We start from the raw sequence: 21,721 nt of genomic DNA on the forward strand, positions 1-21,721 counted from the left end.
CCTGTCAGAGGCACCTATAAAGGAAATGGAAACCTAAACTGAGAGTTTCAGTTTTTTAGCATAGGAAACACCTAATGGATTCTGTTCTTATCTCAAGACCTCTATATAATGTTAAATATTTGCTGAGAACATACAATGCATATAAACTTGTGCTAGGATTTAAGAGTGGTGAACAGATGGGGAGAATACATCCCTGCCCCTGTCCTCACATATTACCCGTGTTGGATATGGTAATTCTCATTCTTGGTATCTTTTCAAGTGTCTCTCATTTAGCTTTAGTAACCGTGTTGATCTAGTCCTTATGCAGCTTTCTTATGTGAAAAAATTTATTTAAAAAATGATGTAAATGTATCCAAATGTTACCTAAGTCACTGTAAAATAAAAATAGTAACTGGAGGTTCTTAATTTGTTTACTAAACACTTGTTGGAGAAGGCGATGGCACCCCACTCCAGTACTCTTGCCTGGAAAATCCCATGGATGGAGGAGCCTGGTAGGCTGCAGTCCATTGGGTCACCAAGAGTCGGACACGACTGAAGCGACTTAGCAGCAGCAGTACACACTTGTTAATTCACTCAGTTCATTCAACCAACAGTTGAGACCTTAACCCACACCAACTATTATTACAGGTGACAAAGAAAAAGGCAGCCCCTGACATCCAGGAGCTGGCCTGGTACTCTCACCTTGGCCTTGATGTTCTCCTGAACATTAAAAATTTCACACAACAGCAACATCAAATAAGGTCACTGTATGACTATCATGGATTATGGCAAAATCAAGACCATCTCATAATCACACCTGAACATAGACAAGACATGAACGTGGTTCAAGCCACAGCAGTGACCACACATCCTCTTATCCTGATTACTATGGGTGACTGTGGATGCCTTCACAATTAACAGATTTAGCCTTGCTGCTTCTATGGAAGACCAAGATATCCAACCATAGAATTATGCCCACTTCCTGACAGCTTCCAATTCAGAGAAAAATGTCCTCCCCTAAATTACTTAACACAAGCCCAGATCCTCTCTGTTCTTTCTAAAACTTACTCGACACCATCTCTTACTGATATACCCACATACCCGGGTGCACATTCCCGCTCCCTTCAGCTGTGCTCCTGTGGTCTTTAGCTTGAGGACATTGCGATGGAAGGGAATACTGCTATAAATATGAGAGTGTCTGATTACCAAATCATTTCATATTGGGCTCAGAAAACCACACACCAGAAAACCTTAAATAACAGCAACTTAATCAAGATAGAAGGTTTTCTCTTCTAAGGTAAAGAGTACAGAGGTGGTGCAGCAGCTCCAAATCAGGGATTCAGGCTCTTTCTGTCTTTCCCACCACTCTAGCACATGCCTTCCAATTCAGGGTCAGTTCATGGTTCCGTACAATTCTGGGGGATGCTGCCAAGAGTCCATATTCCAGGCAACGGAAGGAATAAAGAAAGACCAATAAAAGTGTGGTTCCTAACTTCACCAAATTCCTTCAAGAAGCCTTCCCAGAAATTCTACCCATACTTCTGCTTACAGTTCACCAGACATGACTTGCAGAACCTAGTCGCATCATCAGCACTGTTTTCAAGGAAACCTGGGAAATGTTCTATTTAAGTGGTACATATTGCCATCTGAATAACATTAGGGTTCTATTACTAAGGAAAGAGATAGGAATGGATACTGAGTAATGTCTAGGACAAAATTATTGATGTGGTAGTCAGTATTGAAAAATTGCTCAGTTGGGTTAGTTTATGTGAAAAAAGAAATTTCACCAACAAACAATGTACTCAGCAGAAATGGCCTGATTTTGCTGTGAAATCATGGTATCGTGGTATGAAGACTTCATATAGTAGGAAAATATTGCACAGCTGAAAAACAGAGTTTGCATGTTTAAAAACAAGTAATGCTCTGGAAAGGGCTTCCCAGTTGGCGTTAGTGGTAAGCAATTCACTTTCCAAATGCAGGAGACACAAGAAACAAGGGTTCAATCCCTGGGTTGGAAGATGCCCTGGAGTAGGAACTGGCAACCCACTCCAGTATCCTTGCCTGGACAATTCCATGAACAGAGGAGCCTTGTGGGCTACAGTCCATGGGGTCTCACAGAGTCAGACACGACAGCACACACATTCATTCTTCCAATGCTCTGGAATGTCACACATCTGAAGTCAGCAGTGCAAGCTATTTGCAATAGGACCTTAATAACAGGGCTCACTCATGTTGCTTTCATCATTCTAAAAAAGTTTTGAATCCTTAAAGACTTATCTGTCACAATAAGCAGAGGTTCTCAAGTTATGAAATCAGTTAGAACAGTGTTTAGTTATTTATCCCCATCCACAAATAGGCGTTGAAATTTTTTCACTGGATTCTCCAGTACATTTTTCATTTGTATCAATATTAATCATAAGAAAAATACAAAAGATCTTTGAGAAATTATGAAAGGTCAGATACTGTTCCAAGTGTCTTACGTGCATTATCACATTTAAACATCACAACAATCCTATGATTAAGGTGTGGTTATCATCATCTCCTTTTTTAGAGATTAGAAAGCTAAATCCACAAAAGCATTTAAATCATTTGACCCATTGGTAAGAAATAGATGTAGAGCAGCGAAACATATACATCATCGTGTGTAAAACAGCTAGCTAGTGGGAATTTGCTGTATGATACATGGAGCTCAACTTGATGCTCTGTGACAGCCTAGAGGGATGGGAGGAGGAAGGCAGATTCAAGAGAGAGGGGACATATGTATACCTATGGCTGATTCATGTTGATGTAGGGCAGAAACCAAAACAACATTGTACAGCAATTATCTTTCAATTAAACATAAATTTTAAAAAGAAGATAGTACTTAAATCCAGTAGTTTCAGCTTCAAACGTTACAGTCCTAACCTCTTCACTCTGCCTCCTGGATTCCACCCAGCAAAGGACAGCACAAATGTAGGAGCAACTGTTTAAGGGTAAGGAAGAATGGGGAAAAGCAGCCAGCTTCAGTGCTCACTGTCTTTCAAAACTGACATCCTAACTGGAGAAAACAAAATAATTGATCATAGAAATCATGTCAAACCTGTTTGCTTGGACAATCATTCTCTTGCCTTGGGTTGGAGTTTTTAATTTAAAAAACAAAAAAGAAGTAATATTTGATCTTTGCACACATATTTATAACATACAGAGAAGCAATCAATTCCTTAACCAGACTAACATTGTTGACATTCTTTCTATATCCTTTCAGAATGTTTCTGTTCATGTATATCTACATGTACTTATTTATATAGGATATGTACATTAATATTTGTAAATATATTATTAAATGTTTCATACTGAACACGCTGCTTTATTAATGTTTTATATAAAAATGTTAATATATCTATAAAACTTTTTCTTGGTTTTACTCTTATAAGTAATGGACTTTTAAAAAAATGTAGACTTACACTCTTCTTTTCTCTTTCCTCTTATATGTGCTACCTCCCCAAATCTATGAATGCAGAAATAAAGCCACAATACTTGTTTAGTTTTTTCCCAGTAAAATACCATTATAGTAATCCTTTTGTGCAGATTGTAATATTGTAAGAAAAAAAATGAAGCAAATTTTATAAACATATATAGACGTATTTTCAAATCTCCAAATTAGCAAAACTGAGAAACATAAAATTTTACATAGTTAATTTTTAAGTTATTATATCCTTAACTATCTGGCAGTTAAAGTAACTTTTAAAAGTGCAGACTACATGCGTTTCTTCAAATAAGTAATTTTAGGCAAAACATATCTTCAAAGTCTTGGTTTTTTTTTTGTTTCTATTTCAATAAATGTAAGAATTTTAGTAAATACCTATTTTTAAGATGGAAACATTTGATCACATTTATATTTCTTAAAAACATTCTTAAAAAATTTTTGCTGTCATGTAACATTTCCCCACTATTATATTAGCTTTGCTCAGGCCAATTGTACTGTTGGAACGTCAAATATATTTTTTATAGTCACATAAGATAGTGCTTGAGAATCTCAAAATTGTCTAGAAATTTGATATTAAAAGTATCTTCTTGGAATGTCTGCTACTGCTACCTTAAGAAGTAACCAAAACTAATGATTTTTAGAGTTTCTGTGGAAGAAAAGAAATCTAGGAGTGAAATTGTATTGTATCCTCTGCAAATGGCAAAATCACCTGGGAGTACATAAATCCAGGCGTGCTCAGTCATGTCCAGCTCTTTGCAGTCCCACGGACTATAGCCACCAAGCTCCTCTGTCCATGGAATTTTCTAGGCAAGAATACTGGAGTGGGGTGCCATTTGCTACTCCAGGGACTCTTCCCTGCCCAGGGATCAAAGCCACTTCTATCGCCTCACTTGCTTTGGCAGGAGGATTCTTTACCACTAGTGCCACCTGGGAAGCCCAAAATCCAGATTTAGGATGAAGATATTGATTTCAGGAAGATTACTAAAAATGCACTTAATGTTTATAAAATGTATGGCTATATTTTCAATTCTTCCTTATCCATGAGTTCCACGCGTGTATGTATTTTTCCATATTACCTTCTTCTTATTCTGGTCACATAAATTCAGGGCATACATTCAGAAAGCTTTGGGAAGTATGACATACAAAGGTCATTTTATTTGTGATTTAATCTGTCTCTGCCTAGGACAGACTGTACATGAGTGGTCTACTCAACAAAATAGTCTTTTCTTCACTTATGATCTTTAAAAACTGCTATTGTTACTGAACTCAGGGGAAAAAAAGCCTGTTGTGATCATGGGAAAATACAACAAAATCTACATGTAATATAACATAGCTTTGCTAAAAATGCATGACTGCTTAGAGAGACTATCTAAAGTGGTAAAAGAAACATCAAATATGTATCATTAATAATATTGCCATTGAGTTGCTAAATGTATGCATATGTTGTCAATTTTTAAGTAAAAGAAGGCAAGTAACAGTCAATCATAAAGGAAATCAACCTTTCTAATCAATATTCATTGGAAGGACAGATGCTGAAGCTGAAGCTCCAATACTTTGACCACCTGATGTGAAGAGCTACTCATTAAGACCCTGATGCTGGGAAAGTTTGAAGGCAGGAGCAGAAGGGGATGACAGAGGATGAGATGGTTGGATGACATCACTGACTCAATGGACATGAGTTTGAGCAAGCTTGGGGAGATGGTTCTGAGCAAGCTTGGGGAGATGGTGAAGGACAGGCAAGCCTGGCGTGCTGCAGTCCATGGGGCTGCAAAGAGTTGGACACGACTAAGCAACTGAACAACAACAACAAGAGTTTCACATCTATGAAAAAGTGGTCAGCATACAATATTGAATTTTTGATAACTGGAATAATAATATCTAAAATAAAATGCAAGAAGCTAAGGAAAGTAGATGCATTAAAGGAAGATTAAGCACACACAACATTTTTTAATTTTGGAAAAAATGAATTAAGGATATCATTATTTATTGACTAAAATTGGTAAATTATAAAAATCTTCTATAGGACTCTAATATACTTCGACCATTTGACCTCAATATATTTTTAAGAAATAATAAAATGTCAAATCTTGTCCTAAAATCCTAAATTCATAAAGGAATAACAGCACACTGAAATTATACATGCTTCTTAACTCAGTGTATGATGATGGTTATGGACATCTAGTTTTCTGATCTTACAATCAGAATTGAGTTAGTGAGAACCCATAATAATTTGGTGTAGATGTGACTCCATTCTTGTGAGAAACTGAGTCTTGAAGGACTATATGCAAAGTGGATTTTTTCTTTTTCATATATTCAGACATATTTTGTTACATTAAAATAGTTCCCTATTTATTACTAAATTAAAAGTATCTAAATCAATTAGTAGGATGAGTTTCTTCGATATAAGATAAATGTCTTCATCACACTTACATGCTTCCTGTTGAAATTCATTTCTCCATCCTTCATGTTTCAAACAAATCTTCCATCTCTATGAATATGCAGCCTTACTGTTTTATAATCTCTCTGAATGTACCTTGATTTTTTTTGCCTATATTCCCTAGCAGAGTAGTTCTTAATCAGAGGTACACACCAGAATTTTCCTGCAAGTTTTTTTTTTTTAATACACAGGCCAGGTACTCACATCAGACATACTGAATCAAGAGAGGAAAATGGAGAGTACATTTTGTAAAGGTTCTCAGATGATTCCGATCAGCTAACCTTTGCTTAAGAACTAAAGACAGCTCTTGTCTAGCACTGATAAGAAAGGTGTTTAAGAAATGATTAGTGGAATAGACTCTTCTACAATGTCCTAAAATAGTCTACGTTTGAGGTCCAATTTAAGGCCTCTGTATTCCTCATTCTTCTTGTATACGCCTGTGTCTGTTGTTCACTGCTGCTTATGTCTATCTATCTCTGTGTGTGTATGCGCTAAGTCGCTTCAGTGGTGTCCGACTCTTTGCAGCTCCATGGACTATGGCCCTCCAGGCTCCTCTGTCCATGGGGTTCTCCAGGTAAGAATACTGGAATGGGCTGCCATTTCCTTCTCCATAGGGTTTTCCTGACCCAGAGATCGAACCTGCGTCTCTTAGGTCTCCCGCATCGGCAGGTAGGTTCTTTACCACTAGCGCCACCTGGGAAGCCTGCTGCTCTATCTCTGCTCTTGGATACTGTTATTATCATTCTATAGGATAATCCTCCCCCTTTTATCCTGCCATGTTTCCTCTAGGGAGAAAATATAAAATACTTAAATGTAGGCGCTACCTTGTATTTCTTCATATTATCTTCTTCCACCATTCAAGTTCTCTATATTATACATTCTATTTCCTTTCTAGCACTTTTCTCTACCTAAATTTATTTGGTGTATCGTTTCCTTGGTTACTATGTGTTTCTCTTTAATAGAATGTAAAGACTTTAAAAATAAGGACACTATGACTAATTTAAAGTTCTAACCTAATATCTAGTTCTCAAAATATACTTGATGAATAAATGAACTACCTAGAGGACTGATTTTTGCACAAATAGTAATGTATATTGTGTTTACTTAGTTCCCACTGTATCAAATCATTTATGACTTTCAGTCCCATCTTCTGATCCTTGCTCTGGAAGAGTCATCATGTGAAGGATACAAAGAACAAGAAATTTTATTTCATTCTGTCAAATTAAAACAATCAAGTTCATTTAAGGTCTCTTTTTGAAAGAACTAGAAATTACATACTCTTTAGAGTGGATATTTCCAAGATGAAAAGTAGAAAATTATAGACATCTAAGTGGAGCTAATGCATCTGTTAATAATATGTGAACTGTTGCTTATATTTTAGAGAATTTCTTAATCTTAGTTTGAGAGTTCATATGTTGACTCATAAAAATGACCATGATGTAATATTTACTCAGACCCTGACGCTATTTGTAAAATTTCAAGATCAGCTATATGAACAGAAACTAAGTCTACTGTGGGTTCTATAGAATATCTTTTAGCAGAGTCAAAGTGACTTTCTTTCCACCCTACATATAAAATGTCATCAGGCTCTAGAGACTAGGCACCAAGAGAGTGTGTGACTGGCTAGGAACATTTGCCTTTGGGGCTGCCTTTAATATCAAACCAATGAGGGAATTGTGAATTTATTAGGATAAAAAGAGTTGCTTCTCTACTTGAATTTTTTTGAAATTGCTCCTCCTGGTCTCAACTTAGCAATCAGAATGTAAAGAATCCCACACTTATATGGGGCTGATTTCCCTCTCATGCATGTATTCCTGAACGCCATGAGTCATCTAGGGGTGCTGCCTTTGTGATGCAACTATTATGACACCCCATGATATCCTGTGATGCACCATAATGCCAAAATGCTTAATCTTAATGTGAAGTGGGTACAAAGTTCATTGCTTGAAAGTATTGGAAGAGATTACTGATCACTTACTCTGTGAGTAGCTACATTTCTAAGGGTCACTTAGTTCTTCAGTGTAATTAATATAATGTAACTATCACAATGTTAAGGTTAATAATATTTAATAACAGTCAAGTTTATTAATTTATTGTGTACTCACTACAAGTAGGATCTGTGCTATTGTTTATGTATCTTACCTAATCTGCTTTACAGCACGTGGGTATCTTTATTCTTATTTTCAGATGAGGAATCCAGAGTCTTTCAGATATTAAGTAATTTTCTATATGGTGGAATTTGTATATGAAAACTCAATTGGTTTGAATCTCAAGTTCATACTAAGCACTCAGTCCCTATGATGCTATGTTATGTTCCACACCAATGTAAATTATCACCCTCTAAATTTCCAACTGGAGAAAAGACAAAACAACTTCCAATGTAAAGAGCCCACTTTCACTTAAATGTGAAACACTTTCAATGATAGGTGTGCACAACTTGCCTTCACCTCAATAAGAAGAAGGGCTTCCCTGGTGGCTCAGCTGGTAAAGAATCCGCCTGCAATGCAGGAGACCTGAGTTTGATCCCTGGGTTGGGAAGATCCCTGGGTTGGGAAGATCCCCTGGAGAAGGGAAAGGCTACCCACTCCAGCGTTCTGGCCTGGAGAATTCCATGGACTGTAGAGTCCATGGGGTCACAAAGAGTCAGACGTGACTGAGCTACTTCCACTTTCACTTTCAATAAGAAGAAAGAGGAAGAAGGAAAAGAAGGATGAGAACAGAATCAAAACCTATGACAGCAGAAAGATATACCAGCCTAGGCAACAATCTGCACACTAAACAAAATCTCCACCATCTTTTGAAATCTGCTGGTAAGAATGTGAGTCTGTCTGAATCACAGTCACCTCATCCACCAAAAGAGATGACCATGCAGGCCCCTGCTTCACCCTGGAATGGGCAGGGTCATCTTTCTCATCTGATTTTCCACTCTCGGTCACACCTTGTCTTCAGGTATTCTTTTCATTTACACTTGCTTCGGGGAAGACCATTGAGTGACCTCTCCATCTTTCCACAATGCTTTCCATGATACACAGAACAAAACTAAACTGCATCCTGGTTTTTCATGGCACTGAATCCTTCTTATCTGATATAACAGACCTACTTTACTCTGTATCTGACTTTCACCTCCTTGAGCTACTGGCAACTGGTCATCATTTAATTATCTCCCTGCATAAAATGGAAAACAGGTGAAATATACAAAATATTGTCTCAACAAACGTCCAATAGGAGCAAAGACATGAGTCATGACTGTTTATTTTATCCTACTAAATGTAAGGTACTATTTAGCCTCCATTATTATGACATGTCATTAAAAAACACGCAACTTTAAAAAAAGTTTCCCAGAATTAGGACACATGCCACTGTGACCCACATTCCTAAAAAGAACTGTTTTACTGGAACAGTCACGGAAGAGACAGATACCTTCAGGACAAAGAAATACTTAGAACAATGCTTTTTTCTCTTCTTCAAGTCATGAAAAATCAAGTTATGGAGTTGTCTCCACATCGAAGTTAGTCAAATTAATCAACTCTCTCCCTCTCTCTGCACTTTATCTACTTGTCATGATTAAAATGCTCTACTAGGTTCTAAATGGACTCTCAAAGCTGGCCCATTCTGTCTTGGGATTCCAGAAGCAAAATTTTGGTCACCACTCTTCATCCAATGCCAATATGCTATCAGCAGAGATTATTCCTTTAGGTTAAATATTATTTAACCTAGAAATTCTCTTTTCAAAGAGAAGTTTAGTCTAAATCCTTTTATCAGAGTGGGAAGAGAGTTTAAGAGTGAGATGAGGTTGAAGATGAATCTATCTGGCTCCTGCCATGACCAGCTGTGTGAAGTCCTCCCTGCCTTGTAAAGCTGACATTTGTCCCTCTTGTAAAACAGGGGAAATGATACTTAGACCTCCCTAGGTTTTGAGTGAGGTGGTATTGGTAATATTTTTAGTGTATTGTTCTGCCAAAAAAAAAAAAAAAATCAATAAATAACTTTGACAAGGACGGGTCCCTGGGCCACAAAAAGACATTGGACGGGAGGTGGTTGGAAATTCTGACCACTTCACCGTAGTGGGTGGGGAAGGGCCCCCGGGTGAGATAAGGTAAATAAAGCAGCTTCTCATTAGGAGGTGGGCTCTGTAGTCATATTATGACCGTTATTGTTAAAGACATCGGGCCATTGTTAAGTCACTCCTGATCTTAAGTTCCTTTAACATTTTAAAATGGATTTTTTTTCTAGTTAATTCCTGTCTGTGGTAACACTAAGATCAACCAAAGTATATTCCGAGGATTTTCAGATGGGTTGAAAGTTCGGGACTTTTGACTGTCAGCTCCTAGCTCCGAAACTCCACTCCCGGCCCTTGTATGGATCTGGTAATTTATTTTTGATTTTTCAGCTTGCAGCGAGAGGTTTAATTTTCACTTCCTTCCAGCGGCTCTCTGCGCTCCGGGGAGGTGGGGCGCCTGGCATCCGTGTGTGGTTTTCGGGTAGTAACTTCTTCCCGGGAGGCCGCCCGCCTCCACCCTCCGCGGCGGCGTGACGTCACGGGAGATGACCGGCATATAAAGCGGCAGGTGCGCGCAGCACCTCCGGAATGTTCGCACACCTGGCGCCCGAGCCTGAGCCCAGGGAACCTGAGCCCAGACATCCCGAGACGAGCTCCAGGAGCTGCCTCCAGCGCCCCAGGCTGGCCGGGCCTGCGAGCTCGGCCACGCGGCTCCCCGCGTCCCAGCTCTCGGCCACCACCGCCTCTTCCCGCCCGCAGCTCCCGGCCGAGTTGCCCCAGAGACCGCGACGCCGCCGCTCCGAGGGACCAATGAGAGCCCCGCTGCTGCCGCCGGCGCCCGTGGTGCTGTCGCTCCTCATCTTCGGCTCAGGTGAGGACATCCCGGCTCTGAGCTGCCCGCAGCTTCTCCCACCGAGGGCAAACAGGTCTCCTCTTGGATTTTGCTGCTGCTTCTCAAAAAAAAAAAAAAAAAAAAGAAAAAAAAAAAAAGAAAAGCCGCCTCTGGGTGTCCCCCGACTCTGTCCGGTGGAAAGTAATCGACATACCGGCCCCTCCTATGGAGGTAGAGAAAAGAGGCCGGGTGTCTGCCAGCAGGAGGGTGCCTGAGAATCTTTGTACTCTCACTTTAGTCCAGAGGGAAGGAGAGCTTAGAGATCCTGTGATCCAGACCCTTTCTTTTACAGATAAAGAAACAGAGGTCCAGAGCGGTAAAGTGATTTCCAGAGATCTTGGAGGAGAGTAGTTAAGTCCCAGACCAAGGAGTTCTACCTCCTACCTAGATTCTCCGTCTCCTCTGTCAAGTGATTTTGTTTTTACCATTCTAGAGGGCCTGGCATCGTCCCAGGGAGAAGTTCTACTTAAAAGCACCTCTCTAACACTGTTTTGAGACCTAAAAAAATCCGCCTGCCAAGCAGGAGACGCGGGTTCAAGCCCTAGGTTGGGAAGATCCCCTGGAGAAGGAAATGATAATTCACTCCAGGATTGTTGCCTGGAAAATTCCTTGAACAGAGGAGGCTGGCTTGCTACAGTCCATGGGGTCGCAAAATAGTCCTACACGATTTAGCCGCTAAGCAACAAACGATAAAGCAGGGGCTTGAAACTGGCCCCCAAGTCTTACTTAGTCCCTAGTTTCTTCTCTATGTGAGGGCAATAATAAGAGACAATGACAGTAAGAAAATTTATTACCAGCTACTATTCATATTACTTTTCACATTTGATATGCATACTCTTTTTAAAAAGGTAAGCATGTGTTAAAAAGATATTGGATTTATCTCTAGAATCTGTTTATTAAAATGGAACAGGTAACATTCTATTGTATATATGTATATGAAGTTATAGTCATATTGTTACCTCTCAAATAATTATATTACATTAATTTGCCTATTTGGCAGGTTTTTTATGTGGAAATTAATGTAGACTATCTGTGGAAAAGAAAACCTAAATGAAAGAAGCTCTGTAATTGGGACAGTTGAGTTTGCTTGTTGGCAGAGTATGAAGGAGCTTTCATAAGTGACTCAATCACAAACAATAACACATGTGCAGTCACTGCTTTGAAGATAAACATTCCTTCCGAACAGAATTGACTGGAGAGAAAAGGCACCCCGCTTTACTTTTTCTTTTCTCCTCTTATTCTCACTCTCATAGCCCATTATACTGCTGGATTAGATGTCAATGACACCTACTCTGGAAAAGGAGAACCATTTTCTGGGGACCACAGTGCTGACAGATTTGAGGTGACCTTAAGAAGTGAGATTTCCTCTGCAAGTGAAACGCCTCCTGGTGGCGAACTGTCCTCGGCGTTCGACTATGACTATGCAGAAGAGTATGATAATGAACCACAGATATCTGGCTATATTGTAGATGATTCAGTCAGAGGTGAGTAGAGGAGAAGGTGACAGTATAGCCTATAAGATATGTGGTTTGTATGAGCAAAGCTGCTTCAAAAGAAAAGCCTCTCCAAGATCTTCCAGTGGCTTTCTTGTGTGTGACTGTTGTGCATCCCACTAGTTAAGCTGGAAACTGAGATAGAAAGAGCTTTTAGTGGGCACAACCTTTGTGTATGGAGCTCTAACAAGCGTTTCATATCTGGGAAGTCTAATCTTCACAACTTTATGAGGTAGGAATTGTTACATTTTACAGCTGTGATAACTGAAGCTTAAGAAGGTTAAGCATTTTGCCCAAAGTTCCACAGCCAGAATGAGAAACTCCAATCTGTTGGATTTCAGATACTCTGCCAGATGACCACTCCCCCATGTGAGAAATCAATATAGACATCAACCAATCCCATATACTTTATATCTCAGCTTTTATAGCCACTCCCCACCACCATTTTTCTCTAAATTACTGCAGTTGAACACAAATAGGGCTTCCCTCATAGCTCAGTTGGTAAAGAATTTGCCTGCAGTGCTGGAGACTCAGGTAAGGGAACAGAAAGATGTAATGGGAAAAGAATGATTGGATCTTAGCCACTGTGTATTGTGCTGCGACACTGGTAATAATAATAGTAATGTCACTTTCTGGAAATATTAAAGAACAAATATGCATGGATTTTATGTCACTAAAATCTCTGTTTAACCCCAAATCTCATTTGTCAGTTAAATAATAGTGACCTATAATTTCTTCTCTTCTGCTGTTAACTGATTTTTCAAAAAGAGCATTTACTTAAAATGAGGGTACCAGAGAAAGAGGTCACTGTTGTTCATTACTCTCATATTACTTTGGAGTTTGAGGGCAGACGAGATCATCAGTAAATCAGATCTAAATATCCTAGGAGCATCCATTATGAAGGCAAGGTTTAAAGCGTCTTCTTTCCTGATCTTAGTTTCCCTGACTCCTCCTCTCTGTCTAGCTCCCAGAACTGGTGAAGGAATAGCAAGTGATAACATGAAGACAATGACAGGTGGGAAGAGTTTTATCAAACACTCCATTTTCCTCCCTTGCTCCACACCTCCTTTATGTGCTTTTACATAAGGTGGGAAAGGGGTCCATCTATAATTCTTATTTTGGGAGGGGAATGAGATGAGACCATTTAGAAATTTTGCTCTTAAAGATGTTTCAAGTTAGCATTTCATAAGGCCAAATGAATTGATGATGATGAATGAAAATGGTTAGGGGCCAAAATTACAATGCACTGTAAAATACAGTGAAAATTGATCCATGAAGATAATGTCTATTGGAATACTTCAGCATAGTGACTATCTCTGTTTAAAATTTGTAATGTATCTGTAAAGTGCTGTAATATCGATTTAAAATGTTTCTGTTAGAGGAACTGTTCTAATTTGGGGTACTTTTCTTATCATCAGAGGGAAGTTTCAACACAAAAATTGCATAGCCACCTATTAAACATTGCTCCTAATTTGACTATTGTTAATGTTGATATAATGACTGCTAAAACACTCAAAGTACTTTATTGTTTATTACCTTAACCACAGGGCTCCAGCTTTGCTACCCTTCCTTATGTTTCTAGAGTTCTCTATTTACCGGGCACTGCAGAACCATTATGACTAACTTTATTATGACTTTATGACTCTTTTCTCTGGGCTCACTAAATACTTGCTCAGATAAACTTTTGCAGAGATTAGTAAAACAAAATGCACAGCTCTAACATAGAAACTCCTCCTTCCTATATTTAATGTGTGGGTAAATTATACCCTGCATAGCTATAACACTGAACAAAGGTTTCTGTGAATCTGAAGAGTTAGGATGAACCCATGAAGCGTCAAGTACAAATATTTATGGACTTCTGTTTTTCAAATAGATTGGTCACAGAAATTAGCCCCCAGAAAGTATCAGTTAATTATAATCTGTTGTAATCTGGGAGTTGAAGAAAGTTAACTCTAATGTATAATTCTGTTTTCTCCACCTCAGGTAATACACACCAATTCCCAACTATGATAGCACAAGACTGATATGAGTAAAGAAAATCACCAAATGTACTCAAACCCCACTTTAACTAATGGAACTGAGCTTTTCCCAGAGAAAACATAATAAAATTGGGTATTAATAGGTTTTAACATCCCAGCACTGCCATTTTCTAGCTACTGTCTTAGTGCAATTTACTTGTCTTTACTCGACTCTACTTTTTCTCATCTGTATCATGTAGATAGTAATAATACATTCAAGTGTGATTTGGGTTTAATTAAATTAATGCTTGTTACCAAGAGCCTGGTATGTATTAAAGTAAAAACAAATGTTTAAAATATTTCATGGATTTTCTTAGACAAGTAACTCCTATTATTCCTGTTATCAGTAATAATAATGCTGATACAAATAAATCAAAATATGTTTTTAAGCTAATAAAATAACAAATGTGTTCAAATTCTAAGTGCCACATAGTACAGATATTGTCTTTGTTCAATTAGGTATATGAGTTGTGTTAAAAAATGTGACTGATAAGGCTGTTACCCTGTGAACTTTCACTGCTAGGACATTTTTCTCTCATGTCTTCAAAATGGTGTTCCACATAAAGAGAGAAATAAAGATTTATTTGTCAATAAATCTTTTCTTTTCTGTTTTATTTTTTTAGTTGAACAGGTAGTTAAGCCTAAGAAAAACAAAACGGAAAGTGAAAAGACTTCAGATAAACCCAAAAGAAAGAAAAAGGGAGGCAAAAATGGAAAAAATAGAAGAAACAGAAAGAGGAAAAATCTGTGTGATACAGAATTTCAAAATTTCTGCATTCATGGAAAATGCACATTTTTAGAGCAACTGGAAACAGTATCATGCCAGTAAGTTGCCTTAAATCATATGGAATTCTATATTTCTAACACTGTGTATGAAACCCTTAGTTGCAAAAAACCATTTTTTTTTCAATATATAAACCAATAGTTGGCAAACTTCCTTAAAGAAGCAGATATGAAATATTTTGGGTGTTGTGGGTCAAGATTATGTACGGTTATCATATAACCAATTAAAACATGGCCATTTAAAACTGTAAAAAAAAAAAACAAAACCATTTTTCAGCTTACGTGCTATAAAAGACCTAGCAAATGGCCAGATTTGACCTGTGGGCAATAGTTTGCTGAACCCTGGTGGAAATCATCATTTTGCAATATATATTTTACAAAACCTCTTGATAAAAAAGGAACTAAGGTAGTTTTCACTTAATGTTCTTGCTTCCTTCCCTCTAAAAGCTGCTAGCACATTAAATGGTAGTAGAATGTATTAGGTGCATAACAAGCCACTGAATTCATCAGTTGGTCATATAAGGAGCACAAAGAATGAAAAGGCGTGTCCTCTTGGAATATCACACCCAGACTAATCTCAACTTGTTCTTATACTAATAGACCTTAGGCCCGAGTGCGTTCTACAGCTCATCATTTTGAAATACAAATAAATGCCTGGACTGATTTTTTGAATGCTAGAATTAATGATGGTTTGTGATCAGGAAAGTAAATGTAAAATTTATTGGAATCTTTTCAGTGATTATAATTTTAAAATGTGGGTTATTTGCAGATGTTATCCAGAGTACTTTGGTGAACGATGTGGGGAAAAGTCCATGAAGACTCAGAGCATGGTCGACAGTGATTTATCAAAAATTGCTTTAGCAGCTATAGCTGCTTTCGTCTCCGCCATGACCTTCACAGCTATTGCTGTTGTTATTACAATCCTGTAAGTAAGGCATGTCTTTAAAATCCCTAATAAAGTAATGCCAGGTTGATTTTTTTCAGGATTTCTATCTTAATGTGGTATCATATTTTACGTGAGTTATTCTATTAGTGGTACGTGATATTTGGCCATATCTTTACATTTTATTGACAATTCACAGAATATGGTTAAGTGCATTCCTTTGGCCACCATTGAAGCTTAACATATGAACCCCTTTCTTGAACTTAAAAATTGATGGTTTTGTGTCATGTTATATGTCTACTCATGGCTACTTCTGAATCTCAGATTGTTGATATCGTCTATTAGTATATTAAGCTTAAGCAAACTTCCCAGAAGCTAATTAAGAATTAGGTTGTCAGAGACATTGCTTTGATACTAAAAATTAACAAAGAGCCTCAAACCAGGAGCCAAGAAAAGATGTCTTCTGCTTCTGTCAGAATGCAAAATTCTGAGTTAGGAATTTGATAGCATGGTACTGACTTATTAGAGCTTATGCCTATTTTGTTATTGTCAAATGCAATATGGGAATTCAATTACTAAAAAACAAAACAAAACATTTCCTCCATATGGCATGGCGTAGGAAGCAGGGACAATTCTATTACTGTTTCACTCTAGCAGTATCTTCCCTGTGCTCATAAAAACAGATCACTTACTTCACTTCATGACCAATGAATGTTAGAACTAAACTGTCCTAGGTAGTAGCCACTGGTGGGTATGTAAAAATGGCATTGTCTGTCAAACAAAAGTCAGTAGATTAAGGAGCTTCGGGGAGGGTGTGAATGGCTCTGTAATGACTCATGTGCTACTGGAGCTTGGGAAAAGCAAGACTCATTATTCTAATTTTAGGTCTTGGTAAATTACTTTTAACAACTGGATTGTATACATGATCTACTACTCCTGCCATTCAGGAAACAAGGAATTATGTTCTGTCATTGTTTACTATTAGTTTAAACTCAGATCAGCTAATGATAAAATGCTAGGTAAAACACAATTTTATGATGCACTTAAAGTTTGATGTGTGGTTTAAATTTGTTTTGCACATCGGAGAAATTATTTCGGTCTGTTGGTACCTCAAGCCCGATATGATATGCAAATGTGTTTAGGAAAAATACACTCAGACACCATTATTATTTGACGTAGAATTACAGAAGAAGAAACTGCCAGTTAGGGAAGATGTTTTAAAAGAATTATTCAAAAACTCATAATTACTCAAGTTGAAATATTTAATAACCCTTTGGAAAAGTATGGAAAAACTTTGTCATGCTTTCCTTTTCTTTTGTATTCTCCCCTGTATTTGAAACACATTGCAAATACCAGCCTAAGACAGAGTTGCTGCTTTTTCATAACTGAAATCAGTTTTTTCCCAAACATCAGAACTAAAGTTCTTAAGATTTTAATAATAACATTTAGTAGATAAAAAAGCTAATAAAAATTGAATTGCTTGAACAACACTAAAACATTTCAGACCATTGAGTGTTTTGGTAATAGGTAGAGATAAAATTAGAAATATTTATTATATTTAGAAATAAAATCAATTGGTTTTTAAGCCTGTATAAAAAACCAAAACCTAAGCATTTACATTAGTTTGTGCAAACATACAGCCCTTCTGTGGTAAAACTATACTATCTTTTTCCAGTTGTGCCTGCAATCGTGCTATTTTGGGGAAAGATATGGATATGTTTCATGCCTTCTAAAAGTTTGCATCCCAATGCACATTTGTTTAAATCTCAGTACTCTGGGAATATGTTTATATAAAATCAGCATAAAGATTCCCTTAAAAGAACATCGGTGATACTTTTTAGCTGGCTTTAGTTTTGGGTTTGGTGGAATGGTCCGTAAGTGTATAGTGGTCCCTAAGGACTCATGAAAGAAATTCCCTGTGCTCATGAAACCCCAGTCAATGTATAAATGAATAGAACTTTGATGACAGTAGAATATCTTGTTCTCTGAAGGCTTCGAAGACGATACCTCAGGGGATATGAAGGTGTCGCTGAAGAACGAAAGAAACTTCGACAAGAAAATGGAAATGGACATGCCGTAGCGTAACTGAAGGTATTATTGCAGGTTGGAGTTTTAAAAGATGTCTTTAAATAATATTTTACAATTTGAAAAACATAACGTCTGTTGTCTGAAGAAAAATGAGAAAAGCAAGTTTTCTTAATGGTACACTATGAACTTTGGCTACACAAAAGTGTTATTCTTTCAGCTTGAGTCGCAGTTCTATATTGAGAATGGACCATGTCCTTACTATTCTAAGGGATAGAAAAATGAAGGAGACACAAATTCTGTTCTCAAAGAGCTTAGTGTTTTGAAGATAGAAAAAAATGCAAGAAACGAGAATATCAGGGGGAGTAAAATATATGTCATATAAAAGGAACTAATGGAATATGAGGAGTTTCCAGTGAAGGAGGGATAGAATCCAGTGGGCTGCATTTAGGGAGCAGAAAAAGATGCAATAGAGGATGGCTTTGGAAGTGAGCCTCAAAGAACTGATGAGACTGGGACAAGTGATTATAAGTGGAAAGGAAGATCAATAGTGTGAGATGGGCTAGATTATTTTAGAAAGGTTTGAAAGATGACCTAGATCAAATGGTGTTGGAGAAGATAAGGTTGAATTGATAGGCTGAGCTCGTATGGTGGAGAGCCAACATCAGGGCACCTGCACTACAAATGTGAGGAAGTAGAAACAGCAGTGGGATATCCTTGCACAGAAAAGAAGTAGGAATGGAGAGGGGCTCACACTTGGTTAGTGTACAGACTATAGTTCCTATTTTTTTTTTTTTTAATTTTTGTAAAGAGAGAAAGCTGAACATGTTGAATGGAGAAAATATGGAGAGGGATATTTTGTTGATAACTAAAGTCAACAGCTGATGAAACAGACTTCCACAGGAAGGGGGAGGCAAGGAGATCAAGGACGCTCTTAACGTCAGTCCAAAGAAGGAACTCCATTCCTCAGACATTTTGGAAACATCCTCAAGTTATTGGGTTGGCCAAAAAATATGTTAGGATTTTTCCTTACAATCTTACAGAAAAACTCGAATGCACTTTTTGGCCAGCCCAATATTATTTTTTGCCTTCAATTGCTTTAAGAATTACTTGAGATACTTGCTAAATATGCATATTTTTAAGCCAAATCCTAAATCTACTAAATATGCAGTTCCATTTTTTATTAACATTCCAAATGCTTGGAGAACACTATCTTTAGCATTGGTTAAGTACAGGCATTGTGTTCTGAGCTTATTACAGAATTAGCTCAGTAAGTCACAAAATAGATAATTATCCATGCCGATGCTATACTCAATACTTATTCATCAAAAGTTATTAATGAATTGGCTTAATGTTCTGAAGCTAAAGTCACCAGCATGAATAAGAGTTTATTTTTGGTTGTTTAGTGCAATTGAAATTTCTCAAAGGAGGTCTGGAATGACTTTAGGAAAAGGAATATGCTGTGTTGGCACATTGTGGCTGCCTATTAACTGGTAGCTACTATTATTATGCCCTTGGTACTAATTATCCTAAATTAACTGTATATCATAAATATACTGAGCCACTTAATCTTTGTTTTTAATTATGTCCGCTTCATAGATTTGGTTAGGAAAACTATTTCTCATCACTATTCTCAGTGCTGTAATTTTAATAAACAGAATTTGATGAAACAGGTTTGAACACAGTCTTCTACCCAAGTATGCATATAACCGAAGCAGATGTGAAAGACAGATTCAAGTCAGAAGGGCTAGTTTGTCTCTGAAAAGCTTTTAGCACTTTCCACAAGACATCCTAGGGGGGAAAACAAGATTGGCAGAAATTCTGATTGATGATTATTCTTTGACCTTATCTCAAAGCTATTTTGGAATTGGGCTGTCTCTAACAGTTCGATTTATTTTCCAACAGGGTATCAGATCGGAATCACTGCCAAGTCACAGCTGCAAGTGATACATGGGTTCTTCTTTTCAGCAAATCCTAAGAAAACGGAACCTTTTTGTTCTGATGGTTTTAAACTTTCAATTGTCACTTTTTAATGCTAAGTCTTATTTCTGTACATAAAGATGCATGGAGATAAAAACTATTTTTTCAAGTTGTAAATAAGTTATTTAATATTTAATGGAAGTGTATTTATTTTACAGTTCATTAAACTTTTTTTTTAATCAAACAGATTGAGAGTTTGAATGTGACTTTTGAGACTGTAAGACTTTAGGGTATTTGTCTAACATTTAAATGATCAATTTAAAAGGAGTTCCTTCCCCCCACCCCGCCGTTTTTTTTTTTTTTTTTTTTACTGTTTTGATGTTTATTTTCAAAACTTAACTGTTTTTTAAAGAAGTATTCTTAATGAGAAAATTATTAACTAGAGTCACTTAGTCCTCTCACAGATACTGATGTCCCAAACTGTTCTTTCTTATTCCACATAGAACTTGCAAGTCCAATAAATTATAAAAGCTTCTAAAATCAACATGTGGCATAGCTTCTCTGGTACAGTAGACACAGATATTATAAAAGAGAGAAAATATATTGCCCATCATTATCATCACCATAAACAAGAAAGGAATAAGGTTTGAACATGGCCTTTTGCATGAACCAGGAAGTATTTAGATTTGAGACTTCTTTCCCTAATATCATGACATAAAGGTATAAAGCATTTAAAATGCACTCTTCTTTTTCTCCACTTGCTACTCTTTTCTTACATTATTTTAAACAAATACATGTGTATTTCTGGTGAATGTTCTTTCAAAAGCATTAAGGTTGTGGAATGATTCACAGTCATCCCTGACTGGTCAACTAAGTGACTTGGGTGAAAAACAAAATAACCTTTCTGTTGTGCAGGATATATTTTGAGAATATTCACCAGTAATAAGCATATTCCCAGCAATCATCTCATGGAATTTTATGGATGAAAGGTGCCTCAAATATCAACACTTCCATCTGTCTCTAACATGCATGTGGTTGCTCAGTCGTGTCCTACTCTTTGTGACCCTTTGGACTGTAGCCCTCTAGGCTCCTCTGTGCATGGAATTTTTCAGGCAAGAATGCTAGAGTGTGTTGCCATTTCCTCCTCTGGGTAATCTTCCTGACCCAGGGATTGAACCCATGCCTCCTGCAACTCTGGAATTACAGGCGGATGGATTCTACACCTACTGAGCCACTGGGATTTCCAAATTCTTGCCCAGTGACCATCTAACCAATTGGCTTCCAGTCTCACACATTATTAATTGAGTTTTAAATCTCAAAGTGGCAATCCTCATCCCAACCCTGACACTCTCCTCACAGTTTCTGACTTAAATGGTCAGGGGTGGGTCATTGGTCTCTGTATTTTTTAAAGATTCCTATTTACAGTCAGTGTTGAGAACCTCTGGTTCACCTCTGTGTGCACATCTAAAGTATACATTGTCCTCAGCATCAGTTACTGATTCTTTATTGTAGATGACTCAAATATAGTGCTAGGGATATAAGACAAAAAAGCCTTTATTTTGGGACATTTACCACCAAACTGGTGGGAGAGTATGTCTTGTCAATACAGTGCAGTAAATAGCTGGATTAAGATATGTACCAGAATTCATAGGATTTAGAGGAGCTCTTATCCAGACCAGGCTGACTGGGACAGGAAGGGTTTCTTGACGAGGGCCCATCTGAGATAATCTTTGAAGGGTGAGTAGAAGTTATGTAGAGAAACCATTAGAGTCACAAGTAAATTACAAAGTCATCAAAGAGTATGCCTCAAAAAGGAAAATATATA

General features: G+C 37.5%; 1 protein-coding gene across 4 annotated transcripts; it reads left to right on the forward strand.

The window, feature by feature from the left end:
• The first annotated feature begins 10,467 nt into the window (after positions 1-10,467).
• Positions 10,468-20,140, forward strand: AREG (amphiregulin). Of its 4 annotated transcripts, none has more exons than XM_042251881.2 (7): positions 10,468-10,753; positions 12,028-12,258; positions 13,232-13,282; positions 14,909-15,110; positions 15,838-15,993; positions 17,943-18,054; positions 19,882-20,140. In XM_042251881.2, exons 1-6 carry the CDS (start codon positions 10,471-10,473, stop codon positions 18,034-18,036), a joined length of 1,017 nt encoding a protein of 338 aa, XP_042107815.1. In that variant the 5' UTR covers positions 10,468-10,470; the 3' UTR covers positions 18,037-18,054; positions 19,882-20,140. The 4 variants fall into 4 exon arrangements, with proteins under 4 accessions (XP_042107815.1, XP_042107814.1, XP_012035554.3 ...); XM_042251880.2 differs by having other exon boundaries at positions 17,943-18,042; XM_012180164.5 differs by lacking the exon at positions 13,232-13,282.
• The last annotated feature ends 1,581 nt before the right edge of the window (positions 20,141-21,721 follow it).

This window comes from Ovis aries, chromosome 6 (genome assembly GCF_016772045.2).
Source record: "Ovis aries strain OAR_USU_Benz2616 breed Rambouillet chromosome 6, ARS-UI_Ramb_v3.0, whole genome shotgun sequence".
NCBI classification, from domain to species: domain Eukaryota; kingdom Metazoa; phylum Chordata; class Mammalia; order Artiodactyla; family Bovidae; genus Ovis; species Ovis aries.